Source organism: Hemitrygon akajei, chromosome 25 (assembly GCF_048418815.1).
Source record: "Hemitrygon akajei chromosome 25, sHemAka1.3, whole genome shotgun sequence".
Lineage (NCBI taxonomy): Eukaryota > Metazoa > Chordata > Chondrichthyes > Myliobatiformes > Dasyatidae > Hemitrygon > Hemitrygon akajei.
In genome coordinates, this window is record NC_133148.1 from 7,760,626 (window position 1) to 7,783,374 (window position 22,749).

At 43.3% G+C, this 22,749-nt stretch overlaps 2 protein-coding genes across 6 annotated transcripts in view; both read left to right on the top strand.

Moving 5' to 3' along the window:
- The window catches only part of LOC140716357 (WD repeat-containing protein 20-like), a 27,838-nt gene extending 17,373 nt beyond the window's left edge, over nt 1-10,465 (top strand). Inside the window, exons 4-6 of one of the 5 annotated variants that reach the window (XM_073029010.1) lie at nt 7,315-7,356; nt 7,473-7,610; nt 10,337-10,465. In XM_073029010.1, coding sequence (XP_072885111.1) covers nt 7,315-7,356; nt 7,473-7,513 — 83 coding nt within the window. In that variant the 3' untranslated portion in view covers nt 7,514-7,610; nt 10,337-10,465. The other 4 variants (XM_073029011.1, XM_073029017.1, XM_073029015.1 and 1 more) reach the window with 4 other exon arrangements.
- The window catches only part of tbcb (tubulin folding cofactor B), a 22,310-nt gene continuing 9,946 nt past the window's right edge, over nt 10,386-22,749 (top strand). Inside the window, exons 1-2 of the mRNA XM_073029020.1 lie at nt 10,386-10,710; nt 22,141-22,284. Coding sequence (XP_072885121.1) covers nt 10,588-10,710; nt 22,141-22,284 — 267 coding nt within the window. The 5' untranslated portion in view covers nt 10,386-10,587. The remainder of the gene's footprint in view (nt 10,711-22,140; nt 22,285-22,749) is intronic.

The following is a 22,749-nucleotide window of genomic DNA, read 5'->3' on the forward strand; positions in this document are numbered from 1 at the left end:
GTTGCTGGATGGTGAGGCTAATTGAGCCAGAAGGGTCTGTTCTGCACTGTAAATAGCCTCTTTTGATCCAATAAGCCCGTGTTGCCCAATTATACCCATGTGACCAATTAACTTACTAAACTGTATGTTTTTGAAAGATGGGAGGAATCTGGCACATTTACGGTGAGAACATTTATCATTAGCTCCTTTCATTTTAATTTGATTATAAATACTAAAATTAAATATGGTGAGTATGCAGGTACATAAGAGATTAGTACCAATTTCATGCTCACAATCAGTAAGGAGTCTGTCTTCAGAAGCTGTATGGGAAACCCATTACAATTTCATGAGCAGCGTAGAATAATCACAGAGTGACAAATTTGTAATGTAAGCAAACCAGTAGCACCTGCAATTAAGGTGTGTTTTGGGTATCATAGAGACTAACCTCCAATTTGTGTGGCAGCTTTGTTTGTTTACTGTTCTCTGGGCATTTTGCATGAATGAACACGCAAGGTGGCCTTGATGTACTTTCTGAATCTTAAGACCCTTCCTGTGAGCAAATCCTCATTTGTCCCTGATGTTTAACATTTCTCCTGCATGTTTTGGCATCCAGCCACAGTTCTTACTATACATGCCAGCTCCCCAGATAATGCTTTAGATTTACAGATTTTAATTGAAGATCAGTCGGTCATTCAGTCAAATCACAACAGATGTCTTGTAACTCCAATATCTTTGAGTCCATATTCCCTTAGACCCTTGCCTAAAAGAAAGAACACCGACCATTTTCTAATGATTCCTAGCCTCAGCATTTCCTGGGAAGGAATATTCCAAATTTCTACAACAGTACTATCCTGTTACTGTTACTTGTTTTAATCGCTGGATCACACAATCAGTTAACACAAGTAAAAGATGCATTTAACCACAAGCAATGCTATTTCTTTGTGCGTCTATTTCTTTATTTAGAGATACAACACAGTAACAGGCCCTTTCAGCCTAACTAGCCTGTGCTCTCCAATTACACCCATGTGACCAATTAACCTAGTAACCCATATGACTTTGATATATGGGAGAAAACCAGAGCACCCAGAGGAAATCCATGGGGTCACGGGGAGAACTTCTTACAGATAGTGGGGAAACAACCCGCGACACTGGTGCTGTAATAGCGTTACAGTAGCCGCCATGCTACCATGCCATTCTTAACCTATATAGTTTCAGTACATTATGGAGCTTTGTTCTAGTACTGGAAGCCAGTGGCTAAAGGCGTTTCATAGGTAACAGTGCTGGAGGCCTCACTGTTATATGTGTATATGCGTAGGGAGTATGATTTGTAAGTTTGCAGAGATAACACAACAGTTGGAAGTATTAAAAGAAGCCAACAGGGGTAGTCAGCACAGTCCTGGGGAGGTACCAGACTGCTTGGAGGGAGTGTTTAAAAGTGAACAGGTCAGTCAGCACAATGTACATGCCACAGTCCCATGGAGACATTTCATTGTGTGTAATTAGGCACTTGACAAAGACTGATAAAAAGAAGTTAGGTTAAAGCGGAGCAGCCATTGTGTGAATGAGCCCGTGTTAGAGTGGGGAGTTGAGGCTTTGATTCATTAAGACTTTAGCAAGGAAAACTTAGGCTGTGTATATGTTTCTTTCATTATTCGTTCTTTATTTCTTACTACTTGTTTAGAGCAGTGGGGATACCAGACAGGACACTGGAATGTTCCTATTGTGGAGAGGAGGGGTGATCTTCAATGTCCCTGACCATTAGAACTGCGAGAAGTGAATCCAGCTGCAGCTTCTAACAGACTGTGTTAAGGAGCTGGAACTGGATGAACTCCGGATCATTCGGGAGGCTGAGAGGTTGATAGGCAAGGCATACACAGATTAAATTACACCCAAGGTACAGGACAACAGTAACTGGCAGACCATCTGGAGGGTAAAAGGGGTAGGCATCCAGTGCAGTGTATCCCTGTGGCCATTCTCCTCTTTGAACACTGTTGGGAGAAATGACCTAGCAAGTCTGGCTCTGTGGCTCAGAAGGGAAGTGGGGGGGCGCGAGACAAAAAACAAGCTGTGGTGATAGGAGATTCATTGGTTATGGGAACAGAAAGGAAGTTCTATAGACGATTCTCGGATGGTTTGCACCTCTTGGGTGACGGTGATTGAGTCCACAGCATTCTTAAGTGGGAGGGTGAGTAGCCAGAGGTTGTGGTCCACATCAGTACCAATGACATGGGTAAGAGGGAATGTCCTGCAAAGTGAGTTCAGGGAATTAGGTGCTAAGTTAAAGGGCAGGGCCTCCAGATTTGTGATCTCAGTCTTGTTACCCGTGCCACGTGCTAGTGAAACAAGAAATAGGAAGATCTTACAGTTTAACTCATGGCTAAGGAGTTGGTACAGGAGGGCCTCATATTTTTGGATCATTGGGCTCTCTTTCAGAGAAGGTGGGACCTGTACAAAGGGATGTTTGCACTGGAACTGGAAGGGGACTAATATCCTAGTGGGAAATTTGCTAGTACTGCATGGTTGGGGGAGGGAGGGGGTTAAACTAGAGTTGTAGTGGGATGGGAACCAGAGCACCAGAGAACATAGTGGAGTGGTTGTGGGGAAAGATGTTGTTATATCTAGATACATATTCAGGAATGAAAAGGCTGAGCATTGTGGGACTAATGCTCTAAACTGCATATATTCCACTGCAAGGAGTATTACAGGAAAGGTGGATGAGTTTAGGGCATGTGATATAGCAGGAGGGACACAGAGTCTATAGATGTGAAGCAATGCAGTAGCAAGGTCATGGGCCCTATACAGATTACAGTGGAGGAGGTGCTTGCTATTGAGGCAAATTAGACAATAGACAATAGGTGCAGAAGTAGACCATTCGGGCCTTCGAGCCTGCACCGCCATTTTGAGATCATGGCTGATCATCTATTATCTATACCCGGTTCCTGCCTTGTCCCCATATCCCTTGATTCCCCTATCCATAAGATACCACCCTATTAGGGTGGCCAAATCCCCAGGCCTGACAAAGTGTTCCCTCAAAATCTACGGGAGGCTAGTACAAAAATTGCAAGAGCTCTAGAAGAGGTATTTAAAACATCCTTAGCCACGGGTGAGGTGCCAGAGGATTGGAGAATAGCTAATGTTCTATTGTTTAAAAACTGCATTAAGAATAAACCAGGAAATTACAGGCCAGTGAGCCTGACATCAGCAGTATTCTAAAGGACCAGATATACAAGTACTTGGATAGACAGGGACTGATTAGGGATAATCACCATGGCTTTGTGCATGGTAGGTCATGTCTAACCAATCTTAAGAGTTTTTCAAGGAAAGGAAGTGGATGATATCTACATGGACTTTAGCAAGTCATTTGACAAGGTTCCACGTGTGAGGTTAGTCAGGAAAGTTCAGTTGCATGGCATTCAAGCTGAGGTAGTAAGTTGGATTAGACATGGCTTTGCAGAAGCCAGAGAGTGCTTGTAGATGGTTGCCTCTTTAACTGGCCTATGACTAGTGGTGTGCCAAAGGGATCAGTGCGGTGTCAACAATTTGCATAATAATTTTGTAAACTAGATCAACAAATCTGTCGATGACACAAAGATTGGGGATGTAGTGGACAGCAAGGAAGATTGTCAATAGGTGCAGTGGGATTTGGGTCGGCTGTGAAATGGGTGAAAAATGGCAGATGAAATTTAATGCAAACAAGTGTGAGGTGTTGCACTTCACGAGGCCCAACTAGGATAGGTCTTACACAGTGAGCGGTAGAGCACTGAGGAAGGTGTCAGAACAAATACATATCCATCATTCCTTGAAAGTGGTGTCACAGGTAGATGGTGTCATAAAGAAAGCTCTTGGCAAATTGGTGTTCATAAATCAATGTACAGCTATTAAGCACAAGAGTTGGGATGTTATGTTGAGATTGTAAAAGATTTTGGTGAGGCCTAATATAGGATCTTGTGTCCAGTTTTTGTCACCTAACTACAGGAAAGATGTAAATAAGATTGAAAAAGTGGAGAAAAAATTCACAAGGATGTCTCTGGGGCTTGAGGACCTGAGTTATAGGGAAAGGTTGCATAGGTTTGGACTTTATTCTCTACAATGTACATAGAAGATTGAAGGGAAATTTGATAGAGGGGTATAAATAGGATAATTGAAAGCAGGCTTTTTCCACTGAGGTTGGGTAAGACTAGAACTAGAGATCATGGGTTAAGGGTGAAAGGTGAAATGTTTAAGAACTTCTTCACTCTGATAGTGGTGAGTGTGTGGAACAAGCTACCTCTGGAGGTGATGGAGCAGGGTCAATTTCAACATTTAAGAGAATTTTGGATAGGTACTTGGATGGGAGGAGTATAGAGGGTCATCATCCTAGTGCTGGTCAATGGGACTAGGCAGATTAATGGTTCATTGCAGACTAGATGGACTAAAGGGTCTGTTTCTGTGCTATAGTGTTCTATGACTAATATTGATAGTTTGAATTGTCGTGGGCTACAGGATGATATTGATTAGTTTGGAAAGATGTGTAGTGCAATGAATACTGGAATTTGATCCTGATGAGGGTGAGGTGACACTTGTTGGGAGGATTAATAAATGTAGGACATGCACAGCGATTGCTAGGGTCTTGGGGTATCAAAGGGATATCCAAGTCCATGAATCCCTGAAAATCGTAGCTCAGATGGTAAGAAGGAAAATATAATACCCATCTTCAATGAAATATAACAACAGGGAGATTCTGGTACAAAGACCGATTAGGCCAAAGCTGAAGAAGGGTTACACACTATAGGAAGGACATGATTATACTGGAGAAGATGCAGAGGAGATTCATTTATTTGTTTCCTGGGATGCAATGCCTCAGTTATGCAGAAAGACTGGAGAGGTTGAGTTTGTTTTCCTTGGAGCAGAAGCAGCTGAGGAAAATTGAAGGTCACAATTAGGTAGAAAGCAGGATAGCAACACACACAAAAATGCTGTAAGAACTCAGCAAACCCGGCAGCATCTATGGAAATGAATAACAGTCAATATTTCGGGCCGAGACTAGGATGGCCTGACAGTTTGTTTCCATGCAAAACTTCTCATGATTTTGCATTTGGACCCCAAATATATTAGTTGATCTGTGAAATGGCAGCTCCAATGGAGTAGAAGGCATCCATTTTAACTTCCATGTCCACCTCATCTCTTGCTAACCAGAAGCTACTAGTAAGACTCTACTGTGCACTTACTGACAATCAATAGCAGATAAGTACATATTGATTCACTTTAAAGAGTGGATGAGGTTTCCTTTGGTCTCATGCTTGAGACTCAGAACAAAGCTAACCCTTATACTATATCTAAGCTTATTGTGAATCTGGCCAGTGGTGTAGCAGCATTCCCACTAGACTTCGAGGCGAACGGTCCTGAGTTTGAATCCAGCCGCCTCCTTGAATGCTTTCCATCCATGCCATATTGAGCGTCAAGCCTCATTAAAAAATGACAAAAATGCTAAAGAACACCTGATATGCCACAAGGTGTGGAAAGGAATAACAAACAAGCTGATTGCAAATGGCTTTTACCGTACCAGCTCAAACCAGGCTCTGCTATACTGTGGAAACATCAAGGCAACACACATAAAATGCTGGAGGAACTCAGCAGGCCAGGAAGTATCTATCGAAAATAGTACAGTTGATGTTTCAGGCCAAGATCCTTTGGCAGGACTGGAGAAAGAAAGTTGAATAGCTTTAAAAGGTGGGAGAGGGGAGAGGGAAACACAAGGTGACAGGTGAAACCTGAAGGTAAAGGGATGAAGTAAAGAGCTGGGAAGTTGATTGGTGAAAGAGACACAGGGATAGAGAAGGGGGAGTCTGATATAAGAGGACAGAAAGCCATGGAAGAAATAAAAGGAGCATCAGAGGGCGGTGATGGGCAGGCAAGGAGATAAGGTGAGAGAGGGAAAAGGGAATGGGGAATAGTGAAGTGGGAGGGCATTACCGTAAGTTTGAGAAATTAATGTCCATGCCATCAGGTTGGAGGCTACTCATAAGGTGTTGTTCCTCCAACCTGAATGTGGTCTCATCACACTGTGGAGGCCATGAACAGACATTGGAATGGGAATTGAAAGCGGAATTAAAATGGATGGCTACTGGGAGATCCTGCTTTTTCTGGCGGAGGTGCTCGGCAAAGCGGTCTCCCAATCCACGTCAGGTCTCACCAATATACAGGAGGCCACACCTGGAAGGACTGTTTGGGGGCCTGAATGAGAGGAGGTATAGCTCTTGTTCCACCTGCAAGGATAAGTGCCAGGAGGGAGATCAGTGGGGAGAGACAAATGGACAAGGGAGTCATGTAGAACTCCCTGTGGAAAGCAGAAAGTGGGAAAGATGGAAAGATCTCCAGCCCTATTATCTATTTCACCAAACAACTTCCCAGCTCTTTACTTCACCCCCCCCCCCACCCCACTTTCAGGTTTCACCTATCACCTTGTGTTTGTTTCTCGCTCTCCTCCTCCCGCCTTTTAAATCTACTCCTGAGCTTTTTATCTCCAGTCCTGCTGAAGGGTCTCAGCCCGAAACGTCAACTCTACTCTTTTCAATAGATGCTGCCTGGCCTGCTGAGTTCCTCCAGCATTTTGCATGTGTTGCTTGGATTTCCAGCATCTGAAGATTTTCTCTTGTTTACAATGGAATTACATGATAAGTTGAAGGAAAAATATAAGGTTTGTTTATTTATTTATTGTAATATAGCACAGTATTTGTCTTTTTTGAGATTCAGCACGGAACAGGCCCTTTGAGTCACGCCGCCAAGCAACCCCTGATTTAACCTTAACCTAATCATGGAACAATTTACAATGACCAATTAACCTACCAACTGGTATGTCTTTGGACTGTTGAGAGGATACCAGAGTGCACAGAGAAAACCCACACATTCCAAGGAGAGGATGTACAGATTCCTTACAGGTGACCCGGATTTGAACTCAAATGCCCTAACTGCTATGTTATTGTAGCACGTAGATAGTAATTTCTTTGGTTACTAAGGTAGTTATTCCCATTTCCTAAAAACATCTAAGGTTCTCAGCAAATTCAGCTCAGCTTTCAGCCCATGGGTTTATCTAGAAAATTATAGAAATGTTGCATTTTGTAATGTTCTAAATGGAATTAAAACTTTCCTATCTGTTTCAGTAAATAAAAATAATGAAGTAACAAAAGGGAGTTGTGGGCCATGGGGTGGCAAAGACAAAGGAAGATTGTGAAAGATGGGAGACATGAATTAGAGGGCAGCAAGTAGGTGTAAAGTTGGAAACTCTCTGCAATGCTTTTCTACATTAAAAATGGTATTTAAATAGAAATTGATAGCCAATTTTTACTTTGATTAAAGTGAATACTACACAGATCACAAGACTGGATTTCCAAGTAATAGGTAAGATGCCACTGTTTCTGAAGCCTTTGCTCGTGTGATAGTTCTACAGAGAATAATTTTGTTTTGAGATTGTTTTTGGTCTGCCTGTCGATTCTTACCCTGTATTTGCCCAATAGGGCAGGTGGGGCTCATCAGCCTTGGACAGCCGCCTGCTTAGGAGAAGGAAAACTCTGATTGTAAACCTCCGTTGCCTCCATGGGAAGGGCTTCAGGAATAAACCTCCGAGGAAGAAATCTGGAGCCAGGGTCCCTAAGGTAGTTTAATGTTGTTTACAACTTCACTCTGACAAGCTCTACAAAGACACTGGTGCCAACCTGTACTGGTCCTTCCCTTGGACTACACCAGTGATGTGGAGAAGGGAAACTCACTGCATGGGCATCAGCCGGTTCTCCAGGCTTGCACCCTGGAGAGGACACAGTCCGCCAGAGGTGCAAACCCATGATCCCCTGGGATCGGTGGCTGCCTCCTACTATTTGCCCAATTATTAATGCAACTGATCAGATGTTCAGTTCCTTTGTAATGTGGAATTTGACCTCAATCTTCAAACTGTGATAATGCAGGTACTGTACTACACTACCTCCTACTGGGGAAAAGGTGAAGGGTTGTACTGTACTAATTTATCTGTAAATGACCCCGATCCCTTCCCAGCCAATACACAGAAACACTACCACTCACCAACATCTGAGCTGAGTTAGAAGTAACAATTTATCTGTTGTCTTCTAACCACTCAGCTTCTCAGATACTCCCAGAGAAATTTTATTTTGTGATACAGCACAGTAACAGGCCCTTCCAGCCCAACGAGTCCATGCTGTCCACTCACACCCATGTGACTAATTAACCTGCTAACCTGTACATCTTTGGAATGTGGGAGGAGACCAGCGCATCTGGAGGAAACCCACACGGTCACAGGGAGAACGTACAGTTAATGAATCAAATTTCAATTTACACACGTTATCCTTCTGTGATAACACCAAAGCCCCAGCATCCACTAAAGTCTTCCATTTCTCATGTCAGTCGTGGCAGGTGACACTCTCACCCACTGAGTTCAAATTTTGTGGTCTCAAGATCAATTCTACTGACTTAACCTTGAGATCTTTACGCCATTGAATGTGCGATCACAGAAACCTCGGGGTCCTTATGCCATTGAATGGGCTATCACAGAAAAGTCTGGATCCTTATTCTGTTGAAGGTGTGTCATTTAAATATGATGAAAAAATAAAGCTTTAATATCCCTCTCAGGCAGAGATAAAATCCCATAGTACAACTTTAACGTGCTTAGTCAAGGACTTTTGCCCAAGACTAAATTAGCTAGATTTTATGCTACCATTGAATATTGTGGGACCTTGCTTAGCTTTTGTGTCCTACAGTTCACTGGTGACCAGATTTCAATAAAATATCTACTTATTAGCAATAATTAGAATATGTGATTATAAGATCAGAAAATTTTACTGCTCATTCTATTGGCTTAACTTTCCCAACACCTGCAAATGCAGTCCATCTCCCAATGTGTACATATTAAACACAGGCTGCCCAACTTTAAATATATGCCCTTCCCTCCAATCCCTTTTGCTCACATCTTATCTCTACTTTGCCCATCCCATTTCCCCCAGCTTTCCCTCTTTACCCACTTTCTCCTTATTATACACCCCAGCCTTCTCCCAATTTCCTGATAGTTCCTCCCCCCATCAGCCAGTTCCTCTCCCAACTCGCAATTCTCCCCGCAAAAGTTCTGATGCAGGGTTTCGACCAGAAAACTCCAGCAATTTCTTTTCACCCCACAGTTCTGCGTGACCAGCTGAGTTCTTCCACCAGATTTTTCACTCCAGATTCCAGCACCTGTAGTCTCTTGTGCCTCTCATTTCTCCCCTTTTATTCCACTCACCCCTAGTCCCATTCTTTTCTTTCCTTCTATCTGACCCTCTGCCTTCTGCAAACATCTGACAGATGTCTATACATGTAGAATGGAAAGCACTGACTGGCACAGGAAGGCAAGAGGCTACAGCGAGTAGACTCATACAATCCAAAGATCAGAGGTGCTGGCCCTGGAGAGAGTACCAAGGTGCTTAACAAGAATGATCCTAGACTGAAAGGCTTAATGTCTGAGAGATATTTGATGATCTGGGCCTGTACTTGGCATTCAGAAGGATAAGAGGCATCTCATTTAAACCTACTGAACACTGAAAAGCCTGGATAGGAGAAGAGAGCTCAGAATTCAATGGCACAGCCATCTAAGCGACATCCCTTTAGAAATGATATGAGAAATTTCTTCAGCCAGACAGCAGTGAATCCATGGAATTTGTTACTTAGGGCAAGTTTCATAGTGTATTTAAGGCAGTTGTGATGGGTTAATTGGTAAGAGGGTTAGAAGGCAGTAAAATGGGGTTGGAAAAAAAATCAGCCACGATTGAATGGGTGACTGGACTCAATGGTCTAAATCTGCTCTTGTATATTATGATTAGTGACATTTAGAAGTGATGTCTCAAGAGGTCATTGTCAGCAACCCTCATCTCTTGCCAAAGCTGCCACCAGGCAGCAGCTTCCTCAAGCTTTAGAACAATTCCTTCACCATATGAACCAACCTGAGGAACCTAACACTACTTCAGACCATATTTCATTTCCACTCCCTCAATCTTGCACTAGTGTTACATTTATTTTGCACACATATAGTATGTATAATTTGACTTAAATTTACATTTAACTGACATTTGTAATGCACTGTACTACATAACAGAAAGCTAATTTCCATGGCTTTATATTATGTATGTATGTCTATAGACAATAAACTAACCTCCACAAATTACCTCTCCATTTGCCACCTTTTTTGTTCCCTCTCTCTAGCCTCTCCTGCTAATCGTTCCATTAACCTGTTTAATGTTTATCCCTGCAACCCTCTCCGTCCCATCCTCCTTCACCAATTATACCCCTACCTATTCCCGCCCCTTTACTCAACGCGGCGTCATGATTGGACGGTGGGAAACAGAGGCTGACAGAAGATCAGCCAATCAGCGTCGAGATCTGAGTTGTGGTGGAATATTCCAGAAACGGCGGTGCTGCGCCAGAGCAACGGCACAAGGGTTTAAACCGGCACTGGGAGCGGCCGAACATCGTCTCCACTAGCTTCAATCTTGCGGCCTTTCACAGGACACCAAGCCAATTTTGAAGCCGAGGGCAGCAACCGACGGTCGGAGCAGGAGGTCCATCCCACGCGGTGTCGAACTGTGACTGGCGGAGATGGAGGCGAACACATATCAAGTGGTATCGTCGGCGGTGGTGAACCTGCGGATTAGCAGCCCCCTAACTTCGTTTATCTCGGAGAAACGGTTCAACCGTGGCATTACCGTGTCCGAATTCAAGGTAAGAAACTGGTCTGGCCGCGCACTGAGGTGAAAGGCCCGGCGAGTGGGCGTGGTTTGGGGAAGCGGCGAAACCGGTGGCGGGAGGCGCCGTGACTACCTGTGGGCGGGGTCTACGGGCGCGTGATTGCACGTGGTTATCTGTGGGCGGGGTCTACGGGGGCGTGATTGCACGTGACTATCTGTGGGCGGGGTCTACGGGGGCGTGACTATCTGTGGGCGGGGTCTACGGGGGCGTGACTATCTGTGGGCGGGGTCTACGAGGGCGTGACTATCTGTGGGCGGGGTCTACGGGGGCGTGACTATCTGTGGGCGGGGTCTACGGGGGCGTGACTATCTGTGGGCGGGGTCTACGAGGGCGTGACTATCTGTGGGCGGGGTCTACGGGGGCGTGACTAACTGTGGGCGGGGTCTACGGGGGCGTGACTATCTGTGGGCGGGGTGGTCGACGTTTCAGGCCGGGACCCTCCGTCAGGACATCGGGCGGAATGGGAATTGTCACATGTACCGGGGAACAATGAAAATTTCTTTGATGTTGTTAATACAGATGCATTCGATATTCAGATAATACGAAGTAAAACAATAGCAGAACGTAGAATCAAGTGGAACAGCTACTGATAAAGTGCAGTGCTGCTATAAAATAAAGTGCGAGATCATAATGCGAGGTCAAGAATCCATTTTATACTAGGAACCACTCAGTATCCTTATAAAGGCAGAGAAGAAAGTATCTTTGAGCCTAGAGGACGTCATCCTATCATATCAACCTCTGCTTTAAATATACCAATTAACTTGTCTCCACAGCTGTCAGTGAGTGAATTCCACAGATTCACCACCTTTTGGCAAAATCTCATCTCTATTCCAAAGGGATGTCCATCTATTGTGAAGCTGTGCCCTCTGATTCTAGACTCCTCTCTTTGTCGGCCTTTCAATATTTGATAGGTTTTAATTAAATTTCACCCCCCACAGTACTTCTAAACTCTAGCGAGTACAGGCCCAGAGTCATCAAATGCTCCTGGTGTAAACCTTTTCATTCCTGAGATAATTCTCGTGAATCTCCTCTGGGCCAGCACATCCTCTCTTACTTAGGGAGTCCAAAACTGCTCACAGTACTCCCAAGTGAGGTGTCAACAGTGCTGTCTAAAGCCTCAACATTAAGTCTGTGCTTTTATATTCTAGTCCTCTCAAAGTGAATGCTAACATTGCATTTGCCTTCCTCACCATCGACAGAACCAGTAAGTTAACATTTTGGGAATCCTGCACGAGGAATCACAAATCCATTGGCACCTTCAATTTCTGAATTTACTCTCCATTAAGAAAATTCAGATTCAGATTCCGATTCAGTTTATTGTCATTTAGAAACCACAAATGCAATGCAGTTAAAAAATGAGACAACGTTCCCCCAGAATAATATCACAAAAGCATGTGACAAAACAGACTGCACCAGAAAATCCACGTAACGTTTGGCAATCCCCAATCCAGAGTCCGGAGAGGCTGCTGCGTATTAATATTGTGCTACCGTCTAGCGCGTTCCCCGGAAAGGAGCTCCAAAATAGTCTAAACCACAGGCCCCTCAGTTAACGGTAGCGGTCCATCACATAAAAAGGTTGGGAACCCCTGGTCTAAACCCTTATTCCTTCTACCAAAATACATGACCTTGCATTTCCCGACACTATTCCTTCTGCCACTTCTTTGCCTATTCTCTTAATCTGTCCTGCAGATTTCCTTCCTCAACACTACCTGCCCCTCCAACTACCTTTGTATCATCCACAAACTTGGCCACAAAGCCATCAATTCCATCATCGAAATCATTGATATATAATGTGAAAAGAAACAGTCTCAACATAGAACCCTGAGGAACACCACTAGCCACCAGAAGCCAAGCAGAAAAGGCTCCCTTTTTCACACTCTTTTCCTCCTGCCAATCTGAACTGACTGGTCTACAACTGAGGAAATCCAGGGTCCAATGGCACATGGAAATATTGAGGCCAAGGTCTTGGAACTTATTAGTTTTGGGGGGGGATGATGACGTTGAGTACTGAGCTGTAGTCAATAAAGAGCATCCTGATTTATGCATCTTTGCTGTCCAGATGTTTCTGGGTTGAGTGAAGAGCCAGTGAGATGGCATCTGCTGTAGACCTGTTGCTCCTGTAGGCAAGATGGAGCCTGCCTGAAACAGGTGGTTACAACACACTGCTGGAGCAAGAGGTTAAAGATCTCAGTGAACACACCAGCCAGGTGATCTGCATAGGTATTTAGTACATGGCCAGGAACCCATCCAGGCCAGATGTTTTTCATGGGTTCACCCTCCTGAAGCTCGTCAGCTTCAGGGACTGAAATCGTAGGATCATACTTGATGTTCCTCCATGTTTTGACAGTCAAAGCGTAGAAAGCATTGAGCTTATCTGTCTTTCGCTGTCTCCTATGTCATTTGATTCAACTTTTTAAGAGGTAATAGTATTCAAGCCCTGGCACAACTGTCAAGCATCCTTCATTAATTCAAGTTTGGTCTGGAATTTTCACTTTGCATGTGAGAAGGCTTTCAGGAGATTGTCCCTGGGACCTCTTGTAGCTTTCTTTGTTACCAGACTTGAATGCTTCTGATCCGAGTCTCGGCAGATTTTGGACCTCATGGTTCATCCAGGGCTTCTGATTGGTTAAAATTATTATTTAGTGGGGACACACTCGTCTACAACAGTTTTAATAAAGTCTGTTTAATAAACCATGGTGTATTCATTCAGATATCTAGATAAGTGCTTGAATGTGGCCCAGTCCACTGATGTGAAGAAATCGTCAGCTGCTCCTCTGCCTCCTGTCTTAATCTCTGGAGTTCTGCTCTTTAGCTTCTGCCTGTATGCAGGTAGGAGAAGCCAAGCAAACTGGGGACTGAGCAAGGAACAATAGGCATTCCTTATCTTAGTATAACAGTGGTTTAGGATGTTGGGATATCTGGTGCTTCAGGCTATATGGTTTGAAGTCTCTCTGATTTGAAGTACATCGGGATGGACTGTTTGGTGATGGCATCATGCTGTATCACGGGTGCTTGATTATAGTTGGCCTCTGGTTCTACGTAAACTCTGGTCAGGATTCCAGCAGCCCAGTCAGCAGCAGGAGTAGGCCACAGCGACGAGGCTTATTGCAGGTCTGCAACGCTTGTTTAAAAGTACAGAAGGGACAAGTGGGGCAGCCATTGTTGGGAGTAGGCCAGTGGTGAGAATTGGCTCTTGGTAAGTTTCTGTTTTTTTTCCCTCTTACTGTGCCGTTGTGTGTTCTTCATGCCAAATGTTGCAGTCCTGGGAGACCCAGAGTCTCTTAGGGAACTGCATCTGCATGAAGTGCCTCCAGCTGCAGCTCCACGAAGACCTTATGGGAGAGTGAGGAGAACATCAATCAAAGTTACTGGGAAGTAATCATCCCTAAGTTGCAGGAGGCAAGTAGCTGGGTAACTGTCAGGAGAAATGAAAGTGTGGATACACAGGTAGCGCCATTAGTTCCCCTCAATAACTGTTTTGGATACTGTTGTGTTCCCCAGGGGAATGCCACAGAAACCAGGTTACTGGCGCTGAGCGTGGGTCCATGGTGCAGAAGAGAATGAAGAAGCTGAGGCAAGCGGTTGTGATAGGAGACTCAATAGTCAGGGAACAAATAGGAAATACCGTGGATGTGAATGGGACACCCGAATGGTATGTTGCCTCCCCGGTGCCAGGGTCAGGGACGTTTTGGATCGTGTCCATAGCATTTTGGAGGGGGAGGGGGAGGGGGAGTGGCCACATTGATACATACTGGTATAGGAAGGAAAATCAAAGAGGTCATGAAAAGTGAATTTGGAGAGCTAGGCAAAAAGCTGGGAATCAGGACCTCCAGGGTAGTAATTTCTGGATTGCTGCCTGTGCCACATGCCATAGAGAGTAATAACAGTGTGATTTGGCAGATTAATGCATGGCTGAGAACCTGGGGTAGGGCTTCAAGTTCTTGTATCATATGACCTGCACAAAAGTGACAGGTTACAGCTGAACCCGAGGGGGACTAATATCCTTGCAGGCAGGTTTGTTAGAGCTGTTGGGGTGAGTTTAAACTAATTTTGCAGGGGGGTGGGAATTGGAGTAAGCGTGCAGTCAGACTGTCAGGATGGCAGGCAGATGATGGACAAAACTGCAGCCAACAGGGTATCAGTGCAACAGGGATGCAGAATCTAAAAGGGTAGCAAATACAGTACTCAGTGTTATATCTGAATGCACGGAGTATAAGAAATAAGGTGGATGATCCTGTTATAATATTACTGATTGTCAGGTATGATGCGAATTGTGGCTGAAGAATGGTTGTACAGGTAGTCCCCGAGTTACGAACGTCCGACTTACGGACAACTCGTACTTACGAACCGAGGAAGGAGAATGACACTGTTGAGTGTTTAACTTTGTATTTGGCTTAAATTTTTCTTAGTAAGATTCACCCTGACCCTGCCCCCCCCGGTTCCGGTTGGCTGGTGGCGCAGTGAGATCAATGCTGGGCTGGAGAACAGAATTTCCCGGGTTCGATCCATTGATAGACCGTTCCCGTGCTGGGTTGATGTTGATCCAGTGACTCCCGTACCATCCATGCTTGGGTAATGTCGAGCTTGCAACTCAACCTCGTAAAAAAAAAACACTGCCACCTCCAGTTTAAATTCCCACACAGAATATTGTGGATGATCAAATACCCAAACCCAGCACAGCCCCCACTTGTCCCATTTAGCCTGTCTCAATGCGGTGGTCCTTAGGACCCAGCGGACCTTGGGAGCCACCGCCTGCAGTGTTTCTGTTCCATTGACAGGAAGCAATCGCGATTGAAAATAAAGTGTAAATAATAAAGCATTTGAAAAGAGTTGAAACACCATCGGTCATTGGAAAAGCATTAGGTTACAGTCGGTCAACAATTGGAACAATTTTAAAGGATAACGGATAAAGTGAGATAATGGAGCATGTGAAAGGTGCTGCCCGGATGAAAGCTACAATTATTACTAAGCAACGCAGTGGTTTAATTATTGGAATACATACGTTTCTTAAGTGTTTTATATGTATAGAAAGGTAAAACATATACTATATACTAAGACAAACGTTTGACTAACTGACACTAAATAATTCTGGATGTACTTGTTCCGACTTCCGTACAAATCCAACTTAAAGATGGACTCAGGAACGGAACTCGTATGTAACCCGGGGACTGCCTGTAGTTGGAAGCTGAATGTCCAAGGTTACACTTCGTATCAGAGGGATAGGAAGGTAGGTGGGGAGGGGGGTGTGGCTGTGCTGGTAAAGAATGGCATCAAATCAATGGAAAGACATAGGATCAAAAGATGTTGAATCCTTGTGGACTGCGTTAAGAAACTGCAAGGGTAAAAAGATCCTAATGGCAGTTATATACAGGGCTCCCAACAGTAGCTGGGATGTGGACCACAGATCACAAAGGGAAATGGAAAAAGCATGATAGTCCTGGGAGATTTGAACATAGAGGTCGATTGGAAAATAAGGTTGGTAATGGATCTCGAGAGTGAGTTTTTTGAATGCCTAGTGACTTTTTAGAGCAGTTTGTCATTGAGCCTACTAGGGGATCAGCTATACTGGATTGGGTGTTATATAATGAACTGTAAATTGATTAGGAAGTTTAAGGTAAAAGAGCCCTTAGGAGACAGTAATCACAATATGACTTGAGTTCATTTTGAAATTTGATAGGAGAAAGTAAAGTCTGACGTAGCAGTATCTTAGTGGAGTAAGGGAAACTACACTGGTATGAGAGAGGAGTTTGCCTAAGTAAATTGAAAGAGATGCTGGTAAATTGGAAGCAGAGCGGCAATGATGTGAGTTTCTGGGCAAAATGAGGAAGGTGCAGGATAGATACCTTCCAAAAAATGAAAAAATACTCAAATGGCAAAATAGTACAGCCATGGCTGGCAAGGGAAGTCAAAGCTAATGTAAAAGCAAAAGAGAGGGCATACAACAAAGCAAAAATTAGCAGGTAGATAGAGGATTGGGAAGCTTTTTTAAAAACCTACAGAGAACAATGAAAAGAATTATTAGGAGGGAAAAGATGAAATGTGAAAGCAAGCTGACAAACAGTATCAAAGTGGATAGTAGAAGGTTTTTTCAAGTATGTTTTTAAAAAAAGAGGTAAGAGTAGATATAGGATTGTTAGAAAATGAGGCCAGAGAAATAATAATGGGAGCAAGGAGATGGCAGATGAACTAAATGAGTATTTTGCATCAGTTTTTACTGTGGAAGACACTAGCAGTGTGCCAGATGTTGAAGTGTGTGAGGGAAGAGAAGTGAGTGCCGTTACTATTACAAGGGACAAGGTGATCAAAAAGCTGAAAGACCTAAATGTACATTAGTCACCTGGACTACATGAACTGCATCCTAGGGTTCTGAAAGAGGTAGCAGAGGAGATTGTGGAGGCATTGGTAATGATCTTTCAAAAATCATTTGATTCTGGCATGGTGCCAGAGGGCTGGAAAATTGCAGATGTCACTCCACTCTTTAAGAAAGGAGAAAGGCACAGAAAGGAAATTGTAGACCAGTTAGCCATCCTCAATCATTGGTAAGATGTTGGAGTCGGTTGTTAAAGGATGAGGTTATGGAGTATTTGGTGACACAGGACAAGATAGGACAAAGTTGATATGTTTTCCTTAAGGGCAAGTCTTGCCTGACAAACCTGTTGGAATTCTTTGAGGAGATTACAAGTAGGATAGATAAAGGCGATGCAGTGGATGTTGTTTATTTCGACTTTCAGAAGGCCTTTGACAAGCTGCCACACATGAGGCTGCTTACCAAGTTAAGGGCCGATGGTGTTACAGGAAAGTTACTGGCATGGTTGGAGCATTGGCTGATTGGTAGGAGACAGTGACTAGGAATAAAAAGATCTTTTAGTGGTGTTCTGCAGGGGTCGGTGTTGGAATCACTTTTTATGCTTTATATCAATGATTTAGATGCAGGAGTAGATGGGTTTGTTGCCAGGGATGATACAAAGATTGGTGGAGGGTCAAGTAGTGCTGAGGAAACAGACTGCAGAAGAACTTAGACAGATTAGGAGAATGGACAAGAAAGTGGCAAATAAAATACGGTGTTGGAAAATGCATGTTCATGTACAATCAGAAGAAATCAGTGTACAGGCTACTTTCTAAATAGGGAGAAAATCGAAAAATCTGAGATGGAAAGGGACTTGGGAGTCCTTGTTAAGAATGCCCTAAAGGTTAACTTTAACTTGCAGGTTGAGTCTGTGGGGAGGAAGGCAAATGCAATGTTAGCATTAATTTCAAGAGTTCTAGAATAGAAAAGCAGGGATGTGATGCCAGGGCTTTATAAGGCACCTTGAGTATTGTGACAACACACACAAAATGCTGGTGGAACACAGCAGGCCAGGCAGCATCTATAAGGAGAAGCACTGTCGATATTTTGGGCCGAGACTCTTCGTCAGGACTAACTGAAAGGAAAGATAGTAAGAGATTTGAAAGTAGTGGGGGGAGGGGGAAATGCGAAATGATAGGAGAAGACCGGAGGGGGTGGGATGAATCCAAGAGCTGGGAAGGTGATTGGCGAAAGTGATACAGAGCTGGAGAAGGGAAAGGATCATGGGACGGGAGGCCTCAGGAGAAAGAAAGGGGGGGGGGAGAAGCACCAGAGGGAGATGGAGAACAGGCAAACAACTAAATATGACAGGGATGGGGTAAGAAGGGGAGGTGGGGCATTAACGAAGTTAGAGAAGTCAATGTTCATGTCATCAGGTTGGAGGCTACCCAGCCGGTATATAAGGTGTTGTTCCTCCAACCTGAGTTTGGATTCATTTTGACAGTAGAGGAGGCCGTGGATAGACATATCAGAGTGGGAATGGGACGTGGAATTAAAATCTGTGGCCACTGGGAGATCGTACTTTCTCTGGCGGACCAAGCGTAGGTGTTCAGCGAAACAGTCTCCCAGTCTGTGTTTTGGGCTCCTCATCAAAGAAAAGATGTGATGCTGTTGGAGAAGGTTCAGAGGAATATTCTAGGAATGAAAGGGTGATCGTGTGAGGAATGTTTGATAGCTCTGCATCTGTACTTGCTGGAATTTAGAAGGATGAGAGGGGAATCTCATTGAAACCTTTCGAATGTTGAAAGGCCTAGACAGTAGATGTGGATAGGATGTTTCCCATGTTGGGGGAATCTTAAGACAAGAGGTCACAACCTCAGGATAGAGGGGTGTTCATTTAAAACTGAGATGTGGAGAAATTTCTTTAGTCAGTGGGTGGTGAATTTCTGGAATTTGTTACCATAGGCAGCTATGGATGCCTAGTCATTGGTGTACTCGGGCAGAGCTTGATAGGTTATTGCTTGGAAACGGCATCAAAGGTTACGGGGAGAAGGCTGGAGAGGGAAAAAGGATCAGCCATGATTGAATTGCAGAACAGACTTGATGGGTCAAATAGCTTAACTTTTTGTCTTGTGTACAACTCCTGAGATGAATAGAACAGATGGCATTTTACCATGTTCATTGTTGGGGAACACGAGTCTGATAAAACCATCACGTCAGAGTGCCAATGAGTGTTTATCACGCCTTTCCTTTTGCCTTTCCTGAATCAGCAGTTTGATCCATTCTGTAAATCAAGAAGCCTTTGAATTTTGATTGCTGTATTTGGCGTGCCCAGGGAAAGCCACGTTTCAATCAAACATACAATGGAACAGACCGTCAGTTTTCTTCGTTACAGCAGTCTTGCCCTTGGGTCCTCATTCTTTTTTTCCCGCAACTGCACATCTGCCAACAAGACGTTGAGTAGAGGAGGCCTCAACTCTTTGCATTTCAGCCTGGCTTGGAGTGTTATCTATTTCCCCCCCCCCCCCCCCCCCCCCCCCCCCCCCCACCTTGCTTTCAGCCATGGCAATGAGCCTTCAATCTCTTAAATATACTGTCTAGTCTGCCAAGTCTTCAGTCATTCGTGAGATCTGAAGATCATTCAGTCGATTTAAAAATGCATTGCTTACAGGGAAGTTACATGCAGAAGATTGCAGTAAGAGTAGATCAAAAAAAAGGTATATTTAAAAGAATTTTTGGAACAATTTTCTGCAGCCCACAGAATGTCGCCAGTGATTACTGGCACCATTTTGTAACTAGGTGCCGATGCATTTTGTAGACAAATTTTCAAATAGATCAGTATTTAGAGTTGGATACTCAACCAGCCACAGTATGGTAGAATCCGTAAGGGAGTGGATGTGGTATGTTTGGAATTTTGGAAGGCCTTTTGGTAAACTCCCACATAAGAGGATAATGTGTAAGATTATATCACATTAGATGGTGATATTTTGTACATGGTTTCTGGATTGGTTGACAGGTAAGAAATAGAAATTGTTTTTCTAGAAAGTGACAGACAGTGGCTAATTGGTTATCAAACAGATTATTGTTTGTTAATGATCAAATTGACTTGCCCAGGTTGAACAAGTAAGAAGTATATGGCATATACAGCATAATATGTACAAAATGCAAAGTTATGCGTTCTAGCAAAAAAACAAAAGGCAGATTATTATTTAAATAGTGATAAATTAGGAAGTGTTCTTGTACCAAATGGACCTGCATGTTACTTAAAGCAAATATATACTGTGGGTTTGTGAAGGCAAAAGATATCTTGACATCCATTACAAGATGTTTTGAGTACAAGAATCAGAATGTCTTGCTAACACTTTAAACCTAACACTTTAACACCAGCCTTGGTGAGACCACACGTGGAATACAGGTGTCCCCCGCTTTACGAATGTTCACTATACACCACCTCACTGTTACAAAAGACCTACATTAGTAACCTGTTTTCGCATTACAAAGACAATTTTTGCTTTTACGGAAATTTTTCCCATATAAATTAAAGGTTCTTTGCTTTACGCCATTTCGGCTTAAGAAATGTTTCATAGGAACACTACCTTTGTAAAGGGGGGCGGGGTACCTGTATTGTACTGTTTTGCTCTCAGTAGCTAAGAAGGAATGTATTGAAGACTGATTCCTGGGATGTCAAGAATGCCATCTGAGAAGAGATTAATTACCAGGGCTACGTTTACTACAACTTGGGTGAATGAGGAAGATTTCATTGAAACACAAAAAAAATTGTGACATTGTACATATCTATGGAGGCATTAGTAAATGATCTTTCTAGAATCGATTGAATCTGGCATGGTTCTGGAGGATTGGAAAATTGCAAATGCCACTTCACTCTTCAAGGGAGAGAAACAGAAGATAGGCCAGTGGTTGGAAGGTGGAGTTGATTGTTAAGGATGTGATTTCGGGATACTTGGAGGCTCAAGATAAAATAGGCCAAACTCAGCATGGTTTCCTTAAGGGAAAATCTTTCCTGACAAATCTGTTGGAATTCTTTGTGGAAATGACAAGCAGAATAGACAAAGGTGAATTGGTGGATGTTGTGCACATGGATTTTCAGAAGGCCTTTGACAAGATACCACACATGGGGCTACTTATCAAGCTATTACGGGCAAGATACTAGCATGGATGGAGCATGGCTAATTGGCAGGAGGCAAAGAGTTAGAATAAAGGGAGCCATAGTGATTGGAAGCTCAAAAAAACAAGACGTGGTGTCTGATAGGGATCAGCATTGGGGCATAGGTTTCATTTTCTCTATAATGTTGCTTGGATTTTTGAATGGACCTTTAATGGATGTTACAGAGGGATTTTTTTATGTCAGTCAACAAAAGTTCCCCAATTTTTGAAAAGTGTTTAATGGTTTTTGACTTTAAGATATTTGTTTTTTTATTGAGGAAAAAAATGTTTGAGTTGTTAAGTGAAAGGATAGAATTGGAAAATGAGTTTTAATAAAGACAAATAAGAGTTCCTCCTATTTGAACAAAATAGATTGAATTTCTTCTCCCATGGTCCACTCTCCTCTCCTGTCAGATTCCTTCTTCACTAGTCCTTTACATAGCATGGTGCTTTGAATAAGAAATGATTGTCTAAGTTTGTTGCCCTAAACTCTGTAATTTGCCTTGAACGTTCTAAAATGTATCTTCCTTGTTATCTTTAGGAAACGTTAAACAGTCGATGTTTCAGGCTGAGGCACTTCATCAGGACTTTTGTGTGCTTGCTTTGCAGATTTTCTTGTGTTTGTGTCTCCCGTGTTATCTTGGCTAGTTCATGACTTTTCTGTTTCTTGCTGTTAAGTGAAGATGAGACAGGAGTGTAGGCTGACAGTTGGAAAGGGATGCCGCGCATGTAGTCACATATTTAGAAAGCAGAAGGCTGTTAAGTTGCATTGAGGAGATTTGAGTGAAATTGGTTCAACAGGTGAAAACTTGTTACTATTATTCTACAAGAAGAAAATATACCAATTTTAAATTAAAAATTGAAGACTCTATCTTTGCCCACACTGTTTAAATTCTAGGTAAAGATTGATGTGCTTACTTTCTATTATTTTTAATTGATCATTTTTATAACAGTGTAAACTAGAACTGATTGTGGGTTCTCCTGCCTCATCCATGGAGCTGGAGTTATTCAATGCAGATGACAAATTCATTGGCTTGCTGGACCAAGATGATGCATTGCTTGGATCTTATCCTGTAGATGATCACTGTCGGATACATGTGAGTACAATGAAATTATTTCATAAAGTTCCATGAACGTAGCTCATCCAACTGTTTAGATTGTAATTTGAATTTACTTCTAAAAGTCTTCATTATTTTACACTGTGTCTTATTACATGGGCGATCATGGTCTATGATCATGATTGTTCTTGGCAAATTTTTCTACAGAAGTGGTTTGCCATTGCCACCTTCTAAGCAATGTCTTTACAAAATGAGTGACCCCAGCCAATATCAATAATCTTCAGAGATTGTCTGCCTGGCGTCGGTTCATCACATAACCAGGACTTGTGATGTGCACCACCTGCTCCCGTAGCCTCACATGACCCTGATTAGGGACCTAAGCAGGTGCCCAAGGGTGACCTGCAGGCTAACAGAGGAAAGGAGCACCTTGCACATCCTTAAATAGAGACATATCTCCACCCTGCCACCCATATTTCTAACAAAATTATTAATCTCAGTGCTTAT